This window comes from Aquila chrysaetos, unplaced genomic scaffold (genome assembly GCF_900496995.4).
Source record: "Aquila chrysaetos chrysaetos unplaced genomic scaffold, bAquChr1.4, whole genome shotgun sequence".
NCBI classification, from domain to species: domain Eukaryota; kingdom Metazoa; phylum Chordata; class Aves; order Accipitriformes; family Accipitridae; genus Aquila; species Aquila chrysaetos.
In genome coordinates this window covers 84,430-106,921 of record NW_024470393.1, presented here as the reverse complement: position 1 = coordinate 106,921, position 22,492 = coordinate 84,430, and the positions used below count along the sequence as shown (strand labels likewise).

Genomic DNA, 22,492 nt, shown 5'->3' with positions numbered 1-22,492 from the left:
AGTGCACTTTTTTTATTCCTTTTTCTCTCAATTTGGGGGTGGGGGAGGGGGCCGAACCTCCTCTTATATATAATTTGGGGGGGGGGGGTTGTCCGTCCCTGTGCCCCCCCACGGGGAGGGGGGGATGTGTGTGGAGGCAGGGGTAAGACTACACCCCTCCCCCCCAACAGACCAAAAAAATAACCCCAGACCGGCAAAAAAAAAAAAAAAAAAAAAAAAAAAAAAAACCAACAAACCAACCCCCCAAAAAACCAACCCCCCCCCCCCCCCCAAAAAAGCCAACGAAACCAAAAAATATATATATATATTTATAGAGATCCTTTGCCGTCTCTGCCGTGCCCGCCCCCCTGGGGAGGGGAAGGGAAGGGTTGAGGGGGGGGTGGTGTGTGTGTGTGTGGTTTTGGGGGTTCCCCCCCCCCACCGCCGTCATTGTCACCGTCACGCGCCGCCCCCCCCCCCGCCCCTCCCCGCCACGGCTACGCCAGCCCGAAGCCCTCGGAGCACTCCTGGATGGCGAGCAGCAACATGTGCCGCAGCTTCTCGTAGCTCTCGTACGCCGGCAGGTCCAGCTGGTTAAAGCTTTTTTTTTTTTTTTTGGGGGGGGGGGGAAAAACACACAAAAACGTCACCGGGTTGGTGGCCCTTATGTCACTGTCCCCCCCCCCCCCTCAAAAAACGTCCCCCCCCTGCCCCAGCCCCATACCAGGTGTGAGCGGAGGGCAGTCGGTCGGTAGACCGGTCGTCGCGGTGAATCTGGAATTTCTGAATGCCGTTCATTCCTTCCAGGGCGGCGAAACCCTGCAGCGGCACCTTGGAGGTTCCCGTCACAAACTGCAGGAATTTGGCTCGGTCCGCTTGGTCGAAAGATCTCAACGCTCGCCAGAACCACTGGATCTGAGGTAGGAAACGATCATCAGCGCTTAACAAAACCCCCAAAATTAGGATTTTTTTTGGGGGGGGGGGGTGGTGGTGTTTAAAACCCCACCTGGATGGAGTTGCCCTGGTATTTGTGGTACTCGGTGTTGGCCTTGAGGTCGTCGATGTCGATGGTGGGCAGCCCCGAGATGAGAAGCTCCAGCTCTTGCTCCGTAAAAATGGAGATGAGGCGTTTGGGGATGATCTCGTAGAAACCCTCCAAAAAGGCGGCTAGTTGCTTCCGGATGGCTCCTGAAGGTGGGGAGGCGTCAGGGGGGGGTTGTTGAGGACGCCCCCCCCGCTACCCCCAAACCCGCCGGCGCTCACCGGTCATGCGCATCTGGCAGACGAGGTGGACGTACTCCTTCTTGTTCTCCTCCGTCACCAGCACGTTGGCTCCGTTGGGCTTCAGGTCCCGCACCTCGCACACCCCGAACTCCTGCACCTGGGGGCGGGGAAGAGGGGGGCGAGGCGGCGGGGGGGGGGTGTCACACGTACCCCTGGGGCACAGGGGACACCCCTAAAAGAGAGGGGACACCCCTAGAGAAGGGGGGGTGGGGAATGAGGGGACACCCCCTCCCCTCCAGGACAGAAGGGACGCTCTCAAGGTGGGCAGGGTGAGGGGAGACACCCCCAGGACAGAGGGGACACCCCCAAACCGGGACACCCCCAGGACAGAGGGGACACCCCCAAGGACACAGAGGACACCCCAAATGAGGGGGGGACAACCCTGGGGCACAGGGGACACCCCCAAACCAGGACACCCCCAGGACAGAGGGGACACCCCCAAGGACACAGAGGACAACCCTGGGGCAGAGGGGACACCCCAAATGAGGGGGGGACAACCCTGGGGCACAGGGGACACCCCCAAACCAGGACACCCCGAAGACAGAGGGGACACCCCCAAAGACACAAGGGACACTCCTGGGACTTGGGGACCCCCCCCAGGACACAAGTGACACCCCCAAAACAGAAGGACCCTTCCCCAGGGAGATTTGGTGGGGGGGGACACATGACATGGACATCCCCATGCCTCGTCTTTTGGGGGTACCTGTGCCCCTGGGGGGGGTTCCCCGGGGTTTGGGGGGGGGTGGCGTGACACGTACCTCGGTGCTGAAGGTGAGGTCGTAGCCCAGGGTGGAGACGTCGTTCTCCAGCAGGTACACCAGGCCCTGGTAGAAGTGGTAGTCCTCGCTCTCCATGTCCGTGTACCTGCGCCCAGGTTGGGGGGGGGGGGGGGGGGGGGGTCAGAGACGCCACGAGGGGGGGGCTCAGCACCTCACTCGTGGGGTTCGGCACAGCATGAGGGGGTTCAGCGCCCCAAAAAGGGGGTTTGGCACCCCAAAACGGGGGTTCAACACCCCACCGGGAGGTTTAAGACCCCATCGAGGGGTTCAACAACCTGAGGGGAGGGGCTGTACCCCAAAAAGGGGGTTCAACACTCTTTGAGGGGGGGGCTCAGCACCCCACCAGGAGGTTGAACAACCCCTGAGGGTGGTTCAACACCCTTTGAGGAGGGTTCAACAGCCCGTGAGGGGGTTGCAACACCTCACCGGGAGGTCCAACACCCCCATGGGGGTGTTCTACACCCTGTGAGGGTGGTTCACCACCCCATGAGGAGCATTCAACACCCCACCAGGAGGTTCAACACCCCACGAGGGTGGTGCAACACCCCAACAAGAGGTTCCAACACCCCATGAGGGGCATTCAACACCCCACCAGGAGGTTCAACACCCCACGAGGGTGGTGCAACACCCCAACAAGAGGTTCCAACACCCCATGAGGGGCATTCAACACCCCACCAGGAGGTTCAACACCCCACGAGGGTGGTGCAACACCCCAACAAGAGGTTCCAACACCCCATGAGGGGCATTCAACACCCCACCAGGAGGTTCAACACCCCACGAGGGTGGTGCAACACCCCAACAAGAGGTTCCAACACCCCATGAGGGGCATTCAACACCCCACCAGGAGGTTCAACACCCCACGAGGGTGGTGCAACACCCCAACAAGAGGTTCCAACACCCCATGAGGGGCATTCAACACCCCACCAGGAGGTTCAACACCCCACGAGGGTGGTGCAACACCCCAACAAGAGGTTCCAACACCCCATGAGGGGCATTCAACACCCCATCAGGAGGTTCAACACCCCATGAGGGGCATTCAACACCCCACGAGGGTGGTGCAACACCCCAACAAGAGGTTCCAACACCCCATGAGGGGCATTCAACACCCCACCAGGAGGTTCAACACCCCACGAGGGTGGTGGCAACACCCCAACAAGAGGTTCCAACACCCCATGAGGGGCATTCAACACCCCATCAGGAGGTTCAACACCCCATGAGGGGCATTCAACACCCCACGAGGGTGGTGCAACACCCCAACAAGAGGTTCCAACACCCCATGAGGGGCATTCAACACCCCACCAGGAGGTTCAACACCCCACGAGGGTGGTGCAACACCCCAACAAGAGGTTCCAACATCCCATGAGGGGCATTCAACACCCCCTGGGAGTGTTGCTGCAACCTCATGAGGGTGGTTCAACACCCCAAGGATGGATTTAACCCCCCACCAGGAGGTTCAACACCCTGTGAAGGTGTTCCAACACCCCATATGGTGATTCGACACCCCAAGAAAGCTGTTCACCGCCCCACGCTACCCCTGGCCGTCTTCTTACCGGACAGACTTGCCCAGGATGTGCTTATAGAAGGAACGGGTGAAATAACACTCGAGGAGACGGTTGTCGTAGACGGCCTTGGCCACGATGCGCCCCACGAACTTAAAATAGCTGAGGTGGTTGGGGTTGCAGTGGGAGGAGGGGTTGATGGTGTAGGTGACCCTGTCACCCGGCGAGGTACGGAACAGGGCGTACATGGGGTTGAACATCTCCCGCGAGATGATCATGTACCACTCCCGCAGGAGACCCCCCGCGTCCTGGCCCTCCTCGCCCTCGAACACGATGTACCTGGAGGGGGAGAAGAGACACGTAGGGGGAGTGTTTTGGGGGGGTTGGGGGGTGTTTGGAGGGGCTAGGGGGTGTTTGAGAGGCCTGGGGGATGTTTCAGGGGGGGCTAGGGGGTGTTTTGGGGGGCTGGGAGGGTGTTTAGTGGACCTGGGGGCTGTTTTAGGGCATGTTCCAGGGGGTCTGGGGGTGTTCTGAGGGGCTGAGGGGTGTTTCAGGGGGGCTAGTGGGTGTTTTGGGGGGGTGTTTTGGGGGGCTGGGAGGGTGTTTAGTGGGCCTGGGGGGTGTTTTGGGGGGGTGATTTGGGGGTCTGGGGGGTGTTTTGGGGGGGTTAGGGGTGTTTCTGGGGGGGCTGGGAGACCCAAGGACCTCCTGTAACTCCAAACCCACACCTGGGGCCCCCCCAGTCCCCTAGTAACAGTCCCAGGGAACCGCAAAACCTGGTCCCCAAGGACCTCACGTAACCCCAAACCCATCCCTGGTCACATGTGTCGTCCCCCCCAAACCCTAACACAGTCCTGGGGGGTCCCCACACACCCCTAAACCCAACCCTGATCCCCCCCAAATCCCCAACTACACCCCATTAAGGAGGGGGGGGGGTGTGAATCTCCCTCATGCTCCGCCCCATCACCCTAAAACCCAACCCCGGTCCCTTCCCCGCCTGTCCCCAACCCAGGGGGACGCTGGTGCCAGGTTGGGGGGGGCCTGAGGGGATTTGTGGGGGGTCTGAGGGGATTTGGGGGGGGTCTCACAGGCGGTTCTTCATCTCCTCAGGGGATTTGCGGTGCAGCTCGCGGTAGGAATCCTCAAAGACGTGGTCGCGACGGACGTGGACGGCCATGTCCTCCTTCCGCAACCCCTCGTCCAGCCGCTCTAGTTCCTGTCGGAAATACCTGGGGGGGGGCGGCGGGGAGGGGGTGTCAGGGATTGAGGGGACACCCCCCCCCCCCCCCTAAAAATTAAACCCCTCCATCCACGTACTTGCGCTTGACGTCGAAGTCGAGGACGCGGATGTAGTCGACCAGGACGGCGAAGGGACCGTCGGCCAAGTGGGTGGTGGATTGACGCAGGATTTGGTTCAGCACCGTCCGGTGGGTCTCTGGGGGGGGGGGGGCAGGGGGAAGGGTTTGGGGGAGTCCCCGAAATGTGGGGACCCCCCTGTCTTGATCTAGAACTGCTGGGGAGGTACGATTTGGCTTCCTCTGCCATGTCTGGGCACCCCAAACTTCACCCGCTCCCCCCTGCCCCATGTTCCCCCGGCAAACTTTAAAACGTTCACCCCAAATCCTGCCCGGGGGCCCCCAAAGTCCCTTGGGGAGCCCCCCCAGTCCCCCCAAAACCCCCTCCCAAAGCTCCAGGCTCCCTTCAGAGCCCTCCAAAACCCATTCTCAAGCCCCAGGTCTCCCCCAAATCCCCTCCCACCGCCGCAGGGTCCCCACAGAGCCCCCCAAATCCCCTGCAGAACCCCCCAAAACCCCTTCCTAAGCCCCAGGCTCCCTGCAGAACCCCCCGAAATCCCCCCCAAACCCCCCGTTCCCGCCCCTCTCACCGGCGAAGCGTAGGAATTTCTGGGTGTCGGGGGGCAGGCTGGCCGAGATGTGCATGGAGGAAGGTTCTCGGGAAAAGAAGGGGTCAAGGGAAGAGGGGGTGGCGGGGGTGAGGGGGGCGGGTGACAAAGGGGGGGGCTCGTCCTTGATGTGGGCCAGCTGGCTCTCCCGCGTGTCCCGCACCGGCGGCTTGCTCTCCCGCTCCGTGGCGTGCACCAGGAAAAAAGCCTCCACCGCTGGCTGTAGCACTGCGGAGGAGTCGGGACACACGGAACAACGATATACGGGGGTGTTGCGGGGAGCGGGGGGGGGACCCCGAAGATGTGGGGGGCACCCCGAGGCTGCAGGGATGTCGCCCCGCTCGGGATGGGATGTTGGAGAGGGCTGAGCCCCTGTGATGGGTGGGGGGGACATCTTGGGGACCCCCTGGAGGTCTTGGGGACACCTTGGGGGTCTTGCGAACCTCCTAAAATGAGAGGGGGTCTGCAGCACTAATTGGGGGAGGGGGTATATGGGGTTTCAGGGGGACCCCAAAAACACAGGGGGCGCCCCGAGGCTGCAGGGATGTTGCCCCCTTTGGGAAGGGACGCTGGGTGTAAGGGACACCTTGGGGGTCTTGGGGACCCCCCTGGACGTCTTGGGGACCTCCCTGGAGGTCTTGGGGACACCTTAGGGGTCTTGGGGACCCCCCCCCCCCCCAAAATCCCAGGGGTACCCACCGAGGACGGCGTGCTGGTCGTGGGACTCCTCCAGCTCCTTCAGGCACTCTCCCAGCATGTCCCAGAGCTCGTCCAGGCAGAGCTGCTCACTCAGCAGGGGCAGCTCGGGGGGGGCGTTCGTCCCGCTCCCCCCCCTGCGAACCCTCCGAGCCTGCGGCAGCGGGGAACGCCGTCAGGACCGCCCTCCCCGCCCCCCCCCCGCCTCCCAACCCCGACCAGTATAAACTGGTTTGAACCGGGAGGTGTTTTCTCACCCACGGAGGGGGCGTCCTGCGGGGCGGGCGAGGGCTGGTCCACATCCATGGGCGACTCGTCGCGACGGGGAGCGCCGTCCGCCTGCCCGGCCTCCGACTGGGGGGGGGGGATGGGGGACAGGGGACGGGTTTAGGGGGCCGGGACCCCCCCCCGCCGAGGGACCCCAGCCCCCCCCCCCCCCTTACCCCCCCCTTCGCCCCCCCAGGAGCTGCAGGGGGGGCACCCCGGTGCTCCGGCAGCTTTTGGGGGGGCAGGGGGGGGGGACTGGGAGCGGCGGGAGGAGGAGGAGGAAGAGGAAAAGCAGCAGGTGCGGGATGGGATGAAGAGAAGGAAGGAGGGAGGAGCAGGGGGTGAAGGCGGCGAGGATGAGGAGGGGGGAGGAAGAGAGGAGGCGGCACAGGAAGGGAATGGAGGGGAAGAGAGGATGGAGGATGAGGATGAAGAAAAGGAAGGAGAGGAGGGAGGAAGGCTGTGGGGGGAAGGGGAGGGTGAGGAGAGAGGATGAGGACAAGGACAAAACTGAAGAGCAGGAGGATGGTGATGAAAAGGAGGATGAAAACAATGAGGAGGAGGAGGAGTGGGAGGCAGAGGGAGGAAGGCTGTAGGGGGAACAGGATGAGGAGAGAGAATGAAGAGGGAGGAGGATGAAGAGAGAGGATGAAGACGGAGAAAAGCCATGGGGGTAACAGGATGAGGAGAGAAGAGGAAGAGAAAAGATGGCGCAGGAGGAGAACGAGGACGAAGATGAGTTGGAGGACAAGGATGAGGACAAAGACGACGAAGAGAAGGATGACAATGAAGAGGATGAGGATGAAGAGGAGCAGGATACAGAGGGAGGAAGGCCATGGGGAGAATGAGATGAGGAGAGAGGAGGAAGAGAGGAGACGGCACCAGAGGAGGAGGGAGAACAAGATGGAGGAGGAGGAGGAGGGGCGATGAGGAGGAGGAGGAGGAGGAGGGCGATGAGGAGGAGGAGGAGGAGGGCGATGAGGAGGAGGAGGAGGAGGGCAATGAGGAGGAGGAGGAGGGCGATGAGGAGGAGGAGGGCGATGAGGAGCAGGACACAGAGGGAAGAAGGCCATGGAGGGGGGGAATGGCATGAGGAGGAAGAGGAGGAAGAGGAGGAAGAGGAGGAAGAGGAGGAAGAGGAGGAAGAGGAGGAAGAGGAGGAAGAGGAGGAAGAGGAGGAAGAGGAGGGTGGGGAGGAAGGGCGGCCGTGCTAACCGTGTCTGCCTGCTGCCGCCTCCGGGCCCTCTGGCCCTCACGTACCATTTGTATGATGGCGTCGGCCTCGGCCTCCAGCTGCCGGACGGCTGCCTGGATGCTGCCAGCCGCCCCGAGGCCCCCGGCACCTGATGGAGGGGACGGGGGGACACGGGGGGGGACACGGGGGGGACAAAGGGGGGGGACAGAGGGCGTTAGGGGGGACAAACGGACACGATTTTTTGGGGGGGGGGGGGGGGGGTGTTTGAACAGGACCCCCTCCCGGCCCTTACCCAGGCGGCCGGCCTGTTTGGCTTTCTTGTGCGCGCGGCGGGTGTCGTCGCGGAGCTGGATGATGACCTGCAGGACGCGGAGGAAGAAGCGCTGCGTCGAGGTCTTGGAGGTGAGGACCGACATGGAGGGGAGCTGCAGCTCCCGCCCGCCCAGCGCCCGCTTCTGTGAGGCCACGATCACCACGCTCTCCGCCGTGTCAAACCTGCGGGGGAAGGTGGGGGGAGGGCTCGGGGTTAACGTTATTGGTAGGGGCAAGGGTTAACGGCAGGAACAAGAGGTGTTATTGGTAGGGGCAAGGGTTAACGGCAGGAACAAGAGGTGTTATTGGTAGGGGCAAGGGTTAACAGGAGGAACAAGAAGTGTTATTGGTAGGGGCAAGGGTTAACGGCAGGAACGAGAAGTGTTATTGGTAGGGGCAAGGGTTAACAGTGGCAGGAAGGAGATGTGTTATTGGTAGGAACAAAGGTTGTTACCAGTAGGGGCAAGAGTTCACAGGAGGAGCAGGAGTTATCAGTAGGGACAAGGGTTAACGATGGGGGTAAGAGTTGTGTCAGTAGCGTGAGAATTAACGGTGGGGTGAGAGTTACCAGTAGGGACAAGGGTTAATGGCAGGAACAAGAGGTAACGGTAGGGGCAAGAGTTGTTATCAGCAGGGGCAAGGGTTGTATCAGTAGAGGCAAGGGTTAACAGTAGGGACGAGAGTTGTATCAGCAGGAATAAGAGTTAACAGCAGGGACAAGAGTTATCAGTAGGGGCAAGTGTTAATGCCAGGTGCAAGAGTTATCAATAGGAGCAAAACTTAACGGCAAAAGCAAGAGTTATCAGTAGGAGCAAGAGTTAACAGCAGCAAATAAGAGTTATCAATAGGGACCAGAGTTAGCAGCAGGGACCAGAGTTAACAAGAAGTGCAAGGGCAGTCAGTAGGGACCAGAGTTAACGGCAGGCAGGAGCTCACCGACTCTGCATCTTCCCCTTGAGCTTGGCGCTGGGGGGCTGCTCCTCGGGGAGCCCTTCGGGAGAAGGAGCCTCGCTCTGCGCCCGTCGTTGCTGTTCCAAGTTGTATTCCCGTAATTCCGCCAGCAAGGTCCCTACACCGGAAAAAAAAAAAAAAAAAAAGACCCGTGACATCATCAGGAGCCGACGATGACCTCAGCGAGCGCCCGTGTCGTGTCCCCCCCCCCCCCCCCCGGGTCCCTCACCGATCTGTCGACAGAGGGTGGCCCCCAACTGCCGGGCGCCGCTGAGCAAAAGGCGCAGGACGGTGTCGCGGGTGGCGGCGTCCCCCCGCGAAAGCTGCAGGAGGACGTTGGCCGCGTCCTCCAACCCTTCTTCCGAGCACGAGTGCGACGTCAGCACCTAGGGGACGTTGCCGGAGGGTTGGGGACGCTTGGGGGACATCAACGGCCCCCCCCCCCCGCCCCCCCCAAATAATTTGGGGGATCCCTGACCCGGCTTACCTCGACGGAGAGTTGGAGCTGGCTCTCAGTCAAGCCCGTCGCCGCCATCCGGGGGTCGGCGCTGCCACCGCCGCCCCCTGCCTCGGGTCCCTTCGGCCCCGGGGACTTGGCGCTCTTGGCTTGGGGACAACGGGGGACGCGTGGGGACGGTGGCGGGGGGGGGGGGGAAATGCCACCGCCCCCCTGGATTTGCCCTCGACCACCCGATGCCAGCTCTGTCCTCGTCCCTGGCCCCAGCCCCGTCCTTTGTCCTTGTCTCCACCTGTGTCCCTGTCCTTGTCCCCATGTCCCCATCCCCATCCCTGTGTCCCCGTCCCCATGTCCTTGTCCCCATCCCTGTCCCCGTCCCCATCCCTGTGTCCCCATCCCCGTGTCCTTGTCCCCATCCATGTCCCCATCCCCATCCCTGTGTCCCCATCCCCGTGTCCTTGTCCCCATCCCCGTCCCCGTCCCCATCCCTATCCCTGTGTCCCCATCCCCATGTCCCTGTCCCCATCCCTGTCCCTGTCCCCATCCCTGTGTCCCCCATCCCCATGTCCTTGTCCCCATCCCTGTCCCCATCCACATCCCTGTGTCCCCATCCCTGTCCCCGTCCCCATCCCTGTGTCCCCGTCCCCATGTCCTTGTCCCCATCCCCGTCCCCATCCCCATCCCTGTGTCCCCATCCCCATGTCCTTGTCCCCATCCCTGTGTCCCCATCCCTGTCCCCATCCCCATCCCCATCCCTGTGTCCCCATCCCCATGTCCTTGTCCCCATCCCTGTGTCCCCATCCCCGTGTCCCCATCCCTGTCCCCGTCCCCATCCCTGTGTCCCCATCCCCATGTCCTTGTCCCCATCCCTGTGTCCCCGTCCCCATGTCCCCATCCCCGTCCCTGTGTCCCCATCCCCGTGTCCTTGTCCCCATCCCCATCCCTGTGTCCCCATCCCCATGTCCTTGTCCCCATCCACGTCCCCATCCCTGTGTCCCCATCCCCATGTCCTTGTCCCCGTCCCCATCCCCGTGTCCCCATCCCTGTCCCCATCCCCATCCCTGTGTCCCCGTCCCCATGTCCTTGTCCCCATCCCCCGTCCCCATCCCCGTGTCCCCATCCCCATCCCTGTGTCCCCATCCCCATGTCCTTGTCCCCATCCCTGTCCCCATCCCCATGCCCATCCCTGTCCCCATCCCCGTGTCCCCATCCCCGTGTCCCCATATCCCCAAAAACACTCACCACCAGCCGCTCCGCCGCCGCCTCCCGCCACCGTTGCGTTCCCGACATTCCCGCTTTGCGTCGCCGGACTCGCCGGACCGCCGCCACTGCTGCCACTGCTGCCGGTGGCGGCGGGGGTGACATTTTGAGGTGTCCCCCCTTCACCCCCTTTCCCTCCTTCGGGTAAAGCGATGGATATGAGGGAAAGGAGCCGGAGCAGCTTTTCCGTCAGGAGCGCGCTCCGACGGATAACGCCGTGGGATAACATATTCATCAATTGACCCAAAGGTGACGCTTCTAAACCCAATCCCGATGTTTCCGGTTCCGGTCCTCCGCTTCCCGTTCCCGTTTTAGCCGAACTTTTCCCTTTCCGGCTGACGTTCATATTATCCAATTTTACTAAAAGGTCCCAAAAATCGGTCGAGAGATTGCCTGAGGTGGGGGGGAGGGAGGGAGGAAGATTCCCGGTTGGGGGAGGGGGAGGGGGAGGAGGAGGAGGAGGAGGAGGAGGGGGTGGGGGAGGGGGAGCTGGAGGGGTTTGAGGAGGGGGCTGGGGAGGACAAGGGCTGCCCCCCGATTTTGGGGGGCCGCGGTCTCGTTCTGCTTCGTTCGTCGGGTCGCGGCCTCGTTGTTGGGTGAAGTGGCTGGGGAAGACCTGGGGGGGGGGGGGCAGGGAAATATTGGGGGGGGTTAGTGGGGTGCTAGTAACCCCCCCCCCCCCCCAAAAATATAGCCCCAGAAGTTGGGGGACATCTTAATGTCACCTCCCCCCCCCCCCGGACGTGCCCTGGTGCCCAGCATGGGTTTTGGGGGGGGGGTCCCTGTAGTGGGACCCCAAGTTTAGGGAGGGGACCCCAATTAGGGAGCCCCCCCCCCCCCCAAGATGTGATTTGGTGTTGGTGGCTTTGGGGGAGCCCCCCCCAGACACCCCACGAGGTGCCTCAGTGCCCCCCCCCAAATCACCCCCAGCTCCATTACGGAACTCCCTGTTACCCCCTAACATGCTCCAGTGCCCCCCAAATTCCTCCAGTGCCCCCCTCAATCACCCCCAACTCCATCAAGGAGCTCCCCCCAAGCCCCCCCCCCTCATCCCCACCTTGGCCAGCTGGATGAGGGTATCGAGGACGTGCCGGCAGACGACAGGGGCGGCCTGGGGATGGATGTGAACGGCGGAACCGGCGGCAGCGGCGTGTTTTTCCGTATGTTTCCGTCCCGGAACTCGTTGAATCTGGAAAATGTTGGTACGACAACCCAAAGCCGCATCCATAGAAACGGAAAGCCAAGAAAGTTGTCCGGAACTTCGAGCTTCTACGCGATGTAATAAATCTAAACCCCGAGGTTCGACGGTTGCACCGGTCGCGCTACCGGTTCTTCCGCTCGCTCTTCGAGGTCTTTCTTCGGCTATCGGGGGTCCGCGAGGGGCTTCGAGGCACAGCTCGCTCTCGCTGCTTCGTTGGAGGATGGAGAGGAGGCTGCGGACCACCCAACCTCGGGTGGGAGCGTGGTAGCAAAGGTTTCGGAGAACGCGATGGAGGCGGCTGGTGTTGAGTTTGGGTTCGTCGACAAAAAGCAGCACCAAGAGGCAGGAAAGAGCTTCGTGATCCAACAATAAACGACCGCGGAGACGTAAAAGGCTGTCCACGCTGCTCCCCGAAGGTCTGGGGGGGGTGCGTTATAAATTAAGTTACACTCCTAAAAAATTAGAAAAGCGGAGAACTTCCCTTTTTTGAACCCCCCCCCCCCCCCCCCAAAAAAAAAGTACCTGCTGTGGCTGCTGCTGCCCCCCATGTGGGAAAGTGCCGCCACGCTGGACGGCCAGGCGGGTGTACTGCACCCCACGGTTCCCGCTCAGCCGGCTGGTGAAAGCTGTGGAGACACCGGCATCGGGGTTTTTTTTTGGGGAGGGGGGGCATGACGTACGTGGCGGGGGTGTAGAGGGTTGGGGGGGGCCATAGGAGGGGTTGGTGGGGTTGGGGAGGGGGATACGGTGAGAAAAGAGGGATGCATGAGGGGAAGTGGGGGGGATTTGTGAGATGAGGGTGGGGTAGGAGGAGGTGAGAGGGGTGTTGGGGGAGAATTAGGGGTGCTAGAAGAGATTGAGAGGATAACAGAAAAGCATTAGAGGTGCCGCAAGAGGATTTGGGGGTGCCAGGTGAGAATTATGGGTGCCAGAAGAGAATTAAGGGGGCTGGAAAAGGATGAGGAGAACCAGGAGAGGATTGGCGGTGCTAGGAATGATCAAGAGAATATCAGAAAAGCATTAAAGGTGCCAGGAGAGAATCTGGGGTTGCCAGGAGAGAATCTGGGGTTGCCAGGAGAGAATCAGGGGTGCTAGAAGAGAATTAGGGGAACTGGGAAAGGATAAGAGAGTATCAGAAAAGCACTAGAGGTGCCAGGAGAGGATTTGGGGGTGCCAGGAGAGATTCAGAGAATATCAGAAAAGCATTAGAGGTGCCAGGAGAGGATTTGGGGTGCCAGGTGAGAAATAGGTGGGCTGGGAGAGAATCTGGGAGCGCCAAGAGAGAATTAGGGGTGCCAGAGGAAGAGAAATGTTGCTAGAAAAGCATTGAGGGTGTCAGAAAACGATAAGGTGTGTCAGAAAACGATGAGGGGTGTCAGAAAACAATGAGGGGTGTCAGAAAACAATGAGGGGTGTCAGAAAACAATGAGGGGTGTCAGAAAACAATGAGGGGTGTCAGAAAACAATGAGGGGTGTCAGAAAACAATGAGGGGCGTCAGGAGAGCATTGGAGGTGCAGGGAAAACCTAAGGGGTGTCAGGAGAGCATTGGGGTGCTGGGAGAGGAGGGGGGGGTGCTGGGAGAGGACGGGGGGGTGCCAGGAGAAAATGGAGAAGAGGAGAAAGGACACGTGTGCTAGGTTGGGGACAGGAATACGGGGCGGGGGGACAGGAATACGGGGCGGGGGGACAGGAATACGGGGTGGGGGGACAGGAATACGGGGCGGGGGGACAGGAATACGGGGCGGGGGGACAGGAATACGGGGCGGGGGCTGCCTCACCAGGGCTGCGGAGTATGGCGGAGAGCGCGGAGGTGCTGGAGTGGCCGAAGAGCCTCTCGTGCATGAGTTGCCGTTGCCGGGCCTCCTGTTCCCGTCGGAGAGCCTGGGCCTCGGCGGCGATGTCGGGAGGCATGACGGCCAGGACGCTGTCCTCCATGTCCTCCAGCACGGAACGCCGCAGTTCCGAGGGCAGCGTTTGGATAAAGGTCACCGGATCCATGGGGGCATCCGAACTCGTCGCCTGCGCCAGCTCCCGACGCTGCTGCTCCGCTCGCTGCTGCGCCAGCACCTGCCCCGCCCTGCCGTTAGACACGCCCCCTTCTGGGGGCCATCCCCCTCCCGTGGAGGCCACGCCCGCAGGGTGGCCACACCCCCGCGGAGGCCACGCCTCCCCCAGAGTTCAGGGCGTGATGGGGTTAAAAGACACCGCGCAGCCCTCGATGAGCATCAGGCCCCGCCCCCGCCATGAGCACACCCATCCCAGCCAGGCTCCTCCCCCCCGGGAGATGTGGCCACGCCCCCATGCAAGCCCCACCCACCTGACCCCCATAATTAAGCCCCACCCTTTACACTCCATCTTCTAAGCCCCACCCCTTTAACCCCACCCCCTGCATAAGCCACACCCCAACACTTGCCACTCCCCCATAATCCCACCCCTACTTAAGCTCCACCCCCAGTGCATGCCTCACCCCTTTAACCCCACCCCCTGTTCAGGCTCCACCCCCAGTGCATGCCTCACCCCTTTAACCCCACCCCCGTTCAGGCTCCACCCCCAGTGCATGCCTCACCCCTTTAACCCCACCCCCTGTTCAGGCTCCACCCCCAGTGCATGCCTCACCCCTTTAACCCCACCCCCTTTCTAAGCCCTGCCCCAATGCAAGCCACACCCATTTAACCCCACCCCCTCAGGCCACACCCTCCCTAACCCCACCCCCCCAGGCCCCACCCACCTCCTCCTGAATGGCCGGAGGCAAGGCGGCCAGGAACTCGGGGCTGACCTCGGTCAAGCCGGGATTGGCCACCACTGGGGGGGCGGGGCTGGGGGTGGGCGGAGCCCGGGCGGGGGGGCGGATCCCCAGCTGGTTCTGCAGCACTTCCCGCCGGATGTCGTCCGGCAGCGCCGCCAGGAACGAGGGGTCCACCCCCTCCGGGAGGCTGATCCCTAGGGAAAAAGGGGGGGGGGGGGGGATGACACACACATCGGGGACCCCCCCTGGGGATGTGGGGACACCCCCGAGGATGAGGGGACACCCCTGGGGACAAAGCTGAGCCCTTGGGGGGGTGGCGGGGGGTGGCGGGACATCGGACATGGGGACCCCCCCCCCGGGTGACATGAGCTACGTCGAGGTTGGGGGGCGGGGGGGGGGTAGGGGGGCTCACCGGGAGGGGGGGGACAAGGGGGGTGACAAGGGGGGTGACAAGGGGGGTGACAAAGGTGACACTGACCGGCGAGGGGATCCTCTTCCTCGCTGCTGGTGGAGGGCAGGGGTTCCTCCAAAATCCCTCGCGAGTCGGCTCCCGAAATGGCAACGGCCGAATCCCGGGTGGACGAACTTTCCGAGGACGAGGCGGGGGGGGAGCTTGGGAGGGATGACATCAGAGAAGAGAGGTATGATGTCAGCAGTGGGGTGGGAGGAGGCGGGGGGGGGGGGGGGTACCCCCAAACCCGTGATCCCCTTTGGACGGAAAGGGAAAAAAACAGCAGGGGTCTTGGGGTAAGGGGGGGGAGTCTTGGGATAAGGGAGGACTCTTACCTATCGTCGGGGGGCTGAGCGGCATCGGGGGGGGCGGGGGGGGGGGGGGGGTCCCTGGGGGGTCCCGGGAGGATTTTGGGGGGCTGTTGGGGGAGGGGGAGCCCCCCCCCGATTCTTCCAAGGTACAAGAAGCCAAACTCGAGGTATCCATGGGGGAACCTTCCAGTTGGCTGCTCACTGCCGTCAACGCGTCCGAGTCTTCCGCTCGCTCCGGGGACAGAGACGCTGAGGGGAAGGGACGTTAATAGGGCCCCCTCAAATTTAGCGAGACCCCCCCCCCAACTGAGAAGACCCCCCCCCCAACTGAGAAACCTCCCCCAAACTGAGAAGATCCCCTAAAATTAGAGGGATCCCCCCTCAAAAATAAGGACTTACTGATGGTGGGAGCGGGTGACAGTTCCATTTGGGTGGCTTCGGCATCTTGGGGGGGTCGTCCAGGCCCCCCCTCTTCATGTTCAGGGGGTTGGGGGGGGGCGAGCGGGAATTTGGGGGGCTCCCGGTGGGGGATCTGGGGGGGTCGGCGTCGGTTCCAGCATCACCAAAGTCCGGTGGGGACCGGGAGGGGGGGTCTCTCCCGTCGTCCCGCTGTGTTCTGGGAGGCGGTGGGGGGGACACACACATGGGGATCAGCAGCAGGGAAGGGGGGGACACACCCAGGAATTCGGAAGTGCGCCCCCCCCCCCCCCCAAACCTCCCTCCCCCACTTTGGGGGAACCCAGGCATCTGGCTGCACCCCAAAACAAGAAGAGGGGTCCTGAGGAGGGGGGGAAATACCTCGCTTAGGGGCTCCCATCTTGCCTGCCCCCCCCCCAACCAACTACCTCACCCTCCCGTACCCCCCCCCAAACCCCCCTAAAACCCCCCCAACCCCCCCCCCCAAACCCCCACCCCCCCCCCCCAACCCCCTAAACAACAAGCAAGGGACACCCCACTCCCCTAAATCCGCCCCCGTTTATCAACCTTTGACTGAACACTGGCTATACTGGGGGGGGAGGCGATGCTACAGAGCCCCCCCCCCCCCCCAGCCCCCCCCTCAATTAAACAGCCCCCCCCCGTGCCATAGGGGACCCAGGCGTCCGGCGGCGGCCGCGCGCCCCGCGAGGAAGACAGTAGACTGTATAGTTATCTCCGAGACGGGGGTGTGACCCTCCAACTATACAATCTACTACCTCAACCCGCGGGGTGCCAGGTCAAGGGGAGGGGGGGGGGGGAAAAGGGGTGTGGGAGGATTTTGGGGGTAAGGGGGGGGGGGGGGGCACATCTGGGTACATTAGGGTTTGGGGGGGGGCCCTAAAATTAAGGAAGGTGGCAGGAGGAGGGGGATTACCTGGGGGGGTGACGTCGGTGGAGGCGGTGGCGGCCTTGGATGCCGCATCCTGTTGGAGAGGGGAAGGTGACTGAGGCCGGGGGGGTGAAGGGACCCCCCCCCCCCCCGGTTTTTATTTTTTTCTGGGGGGGGGGGGAGGATGTTTGGGGTGCCCCTCACCTGGGCGTCAGACCCGTCCTTGTCTTCGGGACCGCGTTCGGTGCCTTTGGCTTCTTCCTCGGCCGCCTGCCGCCGGCGTTTCTCCCGCCGTTCGTCCAGCTCCTCGTCACGCAGGGCTTCCAGTCGCGCCAGTATGGGAACTTTCACCACTGCGGGGCGGGGGGGCACACAAATTTTGGGGGGGGGGGGGGGGCCACAAGTTGGGAGGGGTGCTGGGAGGTTGAGAGCACTGGGTGACGGCGCTGGAGGGGTCATCGGACGGGTGGGTGATGATACTGGGGGTAGGGGGGAAGTGGTGATGGGGGGGTTTGGGGCGGGGAAAACTGGGGTGACAGTGGGGGGGGGGGTTTTGGGGGGGGGGGAAACTGGGGTGACAGTGGGGGGGGGGGGTGTTGTTGGGGACACGGTGGCTCACCCGAGACGCAGTCGTGCATGCTCTCGGCGTCCAGCACCTTGCACTCCTCCGTCCAGCGTGTCAGGGCGGTGGGGATGCTCGAGAGGGTCCCTGCTGGGGGCGGGGGGGGGGGGGGAGCGGGGGGGGGGGGGGCACAGAGTGAACCCAGGCATTCGGGGAGGGGGGGGAAAAGCTTTTGCCTCCTGGGCTAGGCCACGCCCCGATTTGGGCTAGGCCACGCCCAGCCCAATTGGTCTCAGCCCCCCCCCCCCCCCCCCTTCCCCACTTCAGGGCCTGGGTCTACCAGCCAAGCCCCACCTCTGCCAGTCAGGCCCCTCCCCCTTCACCCTCCAGGCTCCTCCCCTCCCCAAAAGCCACTGGGGAATGTGTGTGTCCCTGCTCCCTTGCAGTCCCCGCCCCCAGCCCCCACCCACCCCACCTAGGCCCCACCCCCTTCCTCCAGGCTCCTCCCCCTCTCTCCATCCCCACAGTCATTTGGGTAGAGTTGGGTTGGGTTGGGTTGAGTTGGGTTGGGGGGGGGGGGTGGGTGTGCCACTCTGCTCCCCTCTCAGGCACCGCCCCCCTCTCAGTCCCCACCCCCTTACTCCAGGCTCCTCCCCCTCTCTCCAGCCCCATCCTCTCCTTTCCATCCCTACAGGCGGTTGGGTTGGGTTGAGTTGGGTTGGGTTGGGATGGGTTGGGTTGGGTTGGGTTGGGTTGGGATGGGTTGGGTTGGGATGGGTTGGGTTGGGTTGGGATGGGTTGGGTTGGGATGGGTTGGGATGGGTTGGGATGGGTTGGGATGGGATGGGTTGGGATGGGTTGGGTTGGGTTGGGATGGGATGGGTTGGGATGGGTTGGGTTGAGTTGGGTTGGGACGGGTTGGGCTGGGACGGGTTGGGCTGGGACGGGTTGGGCTGGGACGGGATGGGTTGGGACGGGATGGGTTGGGACGGGATGGGTTGGGTTGAGTTGGGTTGGGTTGAGTTGGGTTGAGTTGGGTTGGGATGGGTTGAGTTGGTGCACCACCCCGCCCCCCTGGCAGGCCCTGCCCCCCCACTCGCCTGCCTGGCTGCCGGCGCTGCCCTGCTCATGGAAGAAGTCGTCAAGGAGCTCGTCGTCGGAGCGGGCGATGATGTGAACGTCCTCGTTCCCCACCAGGAGCCGGGCCCGGCCCCGGCTCTGCAAGGGCAGGCTGCTGCTCAGCTGTAAGATGTCGGCCGCCGCCGAGGGACCCAGCAGCCTGCAGGGACAGGGGGGGGACGACACGACACATCGTCAGTTCGGGGGACGCACGCACACGGACGGACGCCCCAGGGAGGAAGGTGACATGGGGACCAGGAAGGAGGAGGGACAGCAAGAAGGAGGGGGACACCGAGGAGGGGACACGGGGGAAGAGGGAGATACCGGGGAGGAGGGGGGGACACCAGGGAGAAGGGGGACATTGAAAGGGGACACCAAGGAGGAAGGGGGACACTGGGGGGGGGGCACTGGGGTGACATGGAGACCAGGGAGGAGGGGGGACGTTGAGGAAGGGAAACCCAAGGATGAGGGGGGCATGAGGATTAGAGAGGAGGGGGACATCGGGGGGGACCCCAGGGAGGAGGGGAACATTGTGGGGGGACCCCAGGGAGGAGGGGGGACGACACAAGTGTCCCGGGGGGCCCAGGGGGGGGTCCACGGAGGGCCAAGGGGGTGCACGGGGGTCCGAGGGGGGGCCTCAAGGGCCCAGAGGGAACACTGAGGGATGAATTAGGGGACAATGAGGCACACCGGAGGGACAATGGAGCACTGGGGGTCCGGGGGGGTCCCCGGGGTGGGTCGTTACTGACCTCTGAAGGATGAGGGGGGGGGTTGGGCTGGCGAGCACCGGGATAGTGGACGTGGATGGTGTGACCGGCGTTGGCGGTGAGTTGCCGGAGGGTACGTTGGCTGCGCCCCAAACCCTGAGCCAGGCGGGTGGTGGCGGCTCCGGTTCCCAATCCCAGGGAACCGTGGTCGGCGTGACGGACCAGGAGGGGGTGACTGGCCGGGATGTTCCCAGGGGATGGGGGGATATCGGCTGAAAAAAAATGGGACAGGGGGAGAAATGGGGTGTCAAGGAGAGGGAGGAAGAACCTTTTTGATATCGCTGTAATAGTGTGATGCATGGGGAGGTGAGGAATTGCGGTGTCGGGGGGGTGAACCCCTTCTTACCCCCCCCCCGAGGTCATGGGGACAGAAAGAATTGGGGTGTAAGGTGTAAACTCTTTCCTGACCTGCCCCCCCAGATACTGCAAGGCCAAAGGAGATGAAAAACTGGGGTGCTGGGGCAGTGAACCCCTTCCTAATCACCTCCCCGAAACCCCAGGGAGGTGACAAAGTGGGATGTCAAGGGGGTGAACCCCTTTCCGACCCCCCCCCAACGTCACGGGAAGACAGAATTGGGGTGCTGGGGGCGTGAACCCTTTAACCACCAGTGGTGGTGACAAAACGGGGTGTCAAGGGGGTGTACCCCACTTTGCCTCCCCCAACCCACAGGGAGACGACAGCCCACGGCTCACCCACCTTCCCACCACCCCATGGGGCGAAGGGGGAACCCCACAGCCCCCCTCAAATCGCCATGTCCCCCCTTTTTTGCACCCCCCTCCCCAAGTCCGTACTGGGGCTGGAGAACATGTTGTCGAACTCGATGATGAGGTCATCGTCGCGGTCGAAGCGCTCGAAGCGGACAAGGGGGGAGGCGTTCATGTCGGGATAATCTTCATCCAGCTCCATCTCAGAGCCGTCATCGTCATCCTCCTCTTCCTCTCCTTCTTCCCCTTCCTCATCATCCTGAGGGGAACAATCCCGGGGAGGGGGGGACAGTCAGTGGGCACCCCGTGACCCAAAATGAGGGCACCCTAAGCTGAAAGGGGGGCACCCTGACCTCAAAACGGGGGTACCCCGACCTGAAACAGGGGCAACCGACCCCAAATGTCACCCCCGACCCAAAATGGGGGCACACTGACCTCAAAACAGGGTACCGTGACCCAAAATGGGGGCACCCTGACCCAAAATGTCACCCTCAACCCCAAATGGGGGCACCCTGACCCCAAATGTCAACCCCTCACCCAAAATGTGGGGGCACCCCGACCCAAAATGGGAGCATCATTCCACCCTCATGGCGAGGAGGCACACCGGTGTCCGGGTCTCCCACCTGATCATCTTCATCTTCCTCTTCTTCCTCCTCCTCCTCATCCTGGCTGTCATCCTCATCCTCATTGCTGCCGCTGCTGTCTTCCTCCTGCGTGTGCTCTTCCTCGTCTTCGGGATCCAGGATGTTCATGGAATCTTTGCCGGGGGGGGGGGGGGGGGTAAAGGGGGGAAGGTAGGACCCCGGTATCCCCCCCAGGCCCCCCCCAAGCCCCCCAAAATTCTTGGAGGCCCCCCCCGGTACACTCACCTTCCCGGTTAGCCTGCAGTGTGGAAGCTTGGCTGAGGTTGGAGGGAGCTTCATCCATCAGCACGTCCTCCTGCGACTCATCCTCGCCCGAGCGGCTCACTTTGCGGGGGGGGGAACACCGTTAAGGGGTGCAGGGGGGGCACCCCGATATTTGGGGGTTCCCTGATATCTGAGGGGACGTAGGTTTTGGCATGGGGGGGGCTCTCACCGATGATGGTGCTGTTGCCGGCAGCCCCGTCCCTCTCCAGTAGCTCGTCAATGAGATCCTCCAGCTCGTTTTCCACCTTGGGGGGGGGGACATAGGGGAGGGTGTAGGGAATGCTGCGGGGCAGGGGGGGGGGGCGGATTTGGGGGTACATGGGATTTGGGGAGGGGGGACCCTCACCTGCATCTCCTGGGTGCTGAGCCCCTCAGGCTGCCCAGCCAGCACCACTGTGTCACCTTCTGCTTCCCCATCCATGTCACCATCGGCTGCCTCCGCCTGTGCCGCCTCTGCGTCCTCCTCGGGGGGCTCAGGGTCCCCAGGGTCCCCTTTTTTTTGGGGGGGGGGGGACACAACCAGTAAGAGGGGGTGTCAGGGTGACAGGCAGGTCCCCCCAGGGTTGGCCGTGAGGAGGGGGTGGTCACAAGGAAGGGATGAGGGGGGGACACAGGGGTGATGCGGGGACACCGAGTGTTGAAGTGATGGGAGATGGCAGGGGGACAACAAGGGAGATGTGGGGGGGGGACAGGAAAAATTTGGGATGTACAAGAGATGTGGGGGGACACAGGGAAGATATTGGGGGGAACACCAGAGATAGGGGGGGACACACATGGGAGACGGAGGGGATAGGAGAGATGGGGGGGGCCCAAGTGAGAGATGGAGACACAAGAGATTTGGGGGGGGCACAAAAGATTTGCGGGCGTGGGTACAAGAGATTTAAGGTGGACGCGGGGAGACAGAGGGACACAGCAGAGATGGGGGCCAGAGGTGATATGGGGGGGGGGGACAGGGGAGATTCGGGGGGGATCAGTACCTCCGTCGGGGGGTGCAGCTCCGGCTTCCCTTGCCCCCCCAGCCCCCTCGCCTTTGCTCTTGCTGGAGGAGCCCTTGGTGCCGAAGAGGCCGCTGGGCTGGTTGACGATGCGGGACAGCGTCTCCAGCGGCTTCAGCGCCGCGTTCACCGTGTTCGCCATGTTGGGGCTGCAGTGGGGGGGGTGTCAGGTGGGACCCCAGTGTCCGGGAGACCCCCATGTCTCCCCAAAACCCACCACAACCTCCCCAAGACCCACTAGGATCCCTCAAGACCCCCAAGACCCACCACGACGACCCCTCAAGGCCTACCACGATACCTCAAGACCCTCCAAGAACCCCCATGATCCCTCAAGACCCAGCAAGAACCCCAATGACCCCCACAACCCACTATGACCCCTGAAGACCCCCCACAACCCCTCTAGACCCTCCAAGACCCCCCAACGATCCCTCAAGACCCCACAAGACCCAGCAAGAACCCCAATGACACCCACAACCTACTACGACCCCTCAAGACCCACCAAGACCCACCATGACCCTTCAAGAATCTCCAAGACCCCCCCAAGAACCCCAATGACCCCCACAACCCACTACGACCCCTCAAGACCCACCACGACCCCTCAAGACCCCTGATAAGAGTGGACCCAGGCGTCTGGGTGGGGTCATACCTGGAGAGATCGAGGCTGTGAGGGACCCTCGCCAAGTCGTTGACCAAGCCCTTCTTGAGAAAGAGGCGGATGATGTTGTTCATGCCGTTGTGTTGGGTCTTGGTGGCGCTGCTGTAGAAGCTGGAGGTGGAGGGGCAGGACTCCATGATGGTACTGATGATGCACATAACGGCTTGGAGCCTGTGGTGAGAA

General features: G+C 62.8%; 1 protein-coding gene across 1 annotated transcript in view; it reads right to left on the bottom strand.

The window, feature by feature from the left end:
* Positions 1-295: 295 nt before the first annotated feature.
* Positions 296-22,492, bottom strand: part of LOC115338224 (E3 ubiquitin-protein ligase HUWE1-like) — a 47,872-nt gene continuing 25,675 nt past the window's right edge. Inside the window, 41 exon segments of the mRNA XM_041121902.1 lie at positions 296-579; positions 704-894; positions 986-1,167; positions 1,243-1,360; positions 2,022-2,127; positions 3,593-3,880; positions 4,630-4,770; positions 4,859-4,976; positions 5,427-5,672; positions 6,144-6,256; positions 6,258-6,294; positions 6,398-6,494; positions 7,623-7,750; positions 7,895-8,097; positions 8,851-8,983; positions 9,095-9,251; positions 9,353-9,471; positions 10,565-11,198; positions 11,640-12,201; positions 12,306-12,334; positions 12,336-12,409; positions 13,563-13,851; positions 14,513-14,724; positions 15,009-15,142; positions 15,317-15,356; positions 15,359-15,541; positions 15,692-15,833; positions 15,835-15,908; positions 16,644-16,713; positions 16,803-16,951; positions 17,218-17,307; positions 18,261-18,439; positions 19,029-19,048; positions 19,050-19,258; positions 19,839-20,010; positions 20,375-20,508; positions 20,621-20,719; positions 20,829-20,904; positions 21,006-21,151; positions 21,637-21,803; positions 22,301-22,480. Coding sequence (XP_040977836.1) covers positions 477-579; positions 704-894; positions 986-1,167; positions 1,243-1,360; positions 2,022-2,127; positions 3,593-3,880; positions 4,630-4,770; positions 4,859-4,976; positions 5,427-5,672; positions 6,144-6,256; positions 6,258-6,294; positions 6,398-6,494; positions 7,623-7,750; positions 7,895-8,097; positions 8,851-8,983; positions 9,095-9,251; positions 9,353-9,471; positions 10,565-11,198; positions 11,640-12,201; positions 12,306-12,334; positions 12,336-12,409; positions 13,563-13,851; positions 14,513-14,724; positions 15,009-15,142; positions 15,317-15,356; positions 15,359-15,541; positions 15,692-15,833; positions 15,835-15,908; positions 16,644-16,713; positions 16,803-16,951; positions 17,218-17,307; positions 18,261-18,439; positions 19,029-19,048; positions 19,050-19,258; positions 19,839-20,010; positions 20,375-20,508; positions 20,621-20,719; positions 20,829-20,904; positions 21,006-21,151; positions 21,637-21,803; positions 22,301-22,480 — 6,544 coding nt within the window. The 3' untranslated portion in view covers positions 296-476.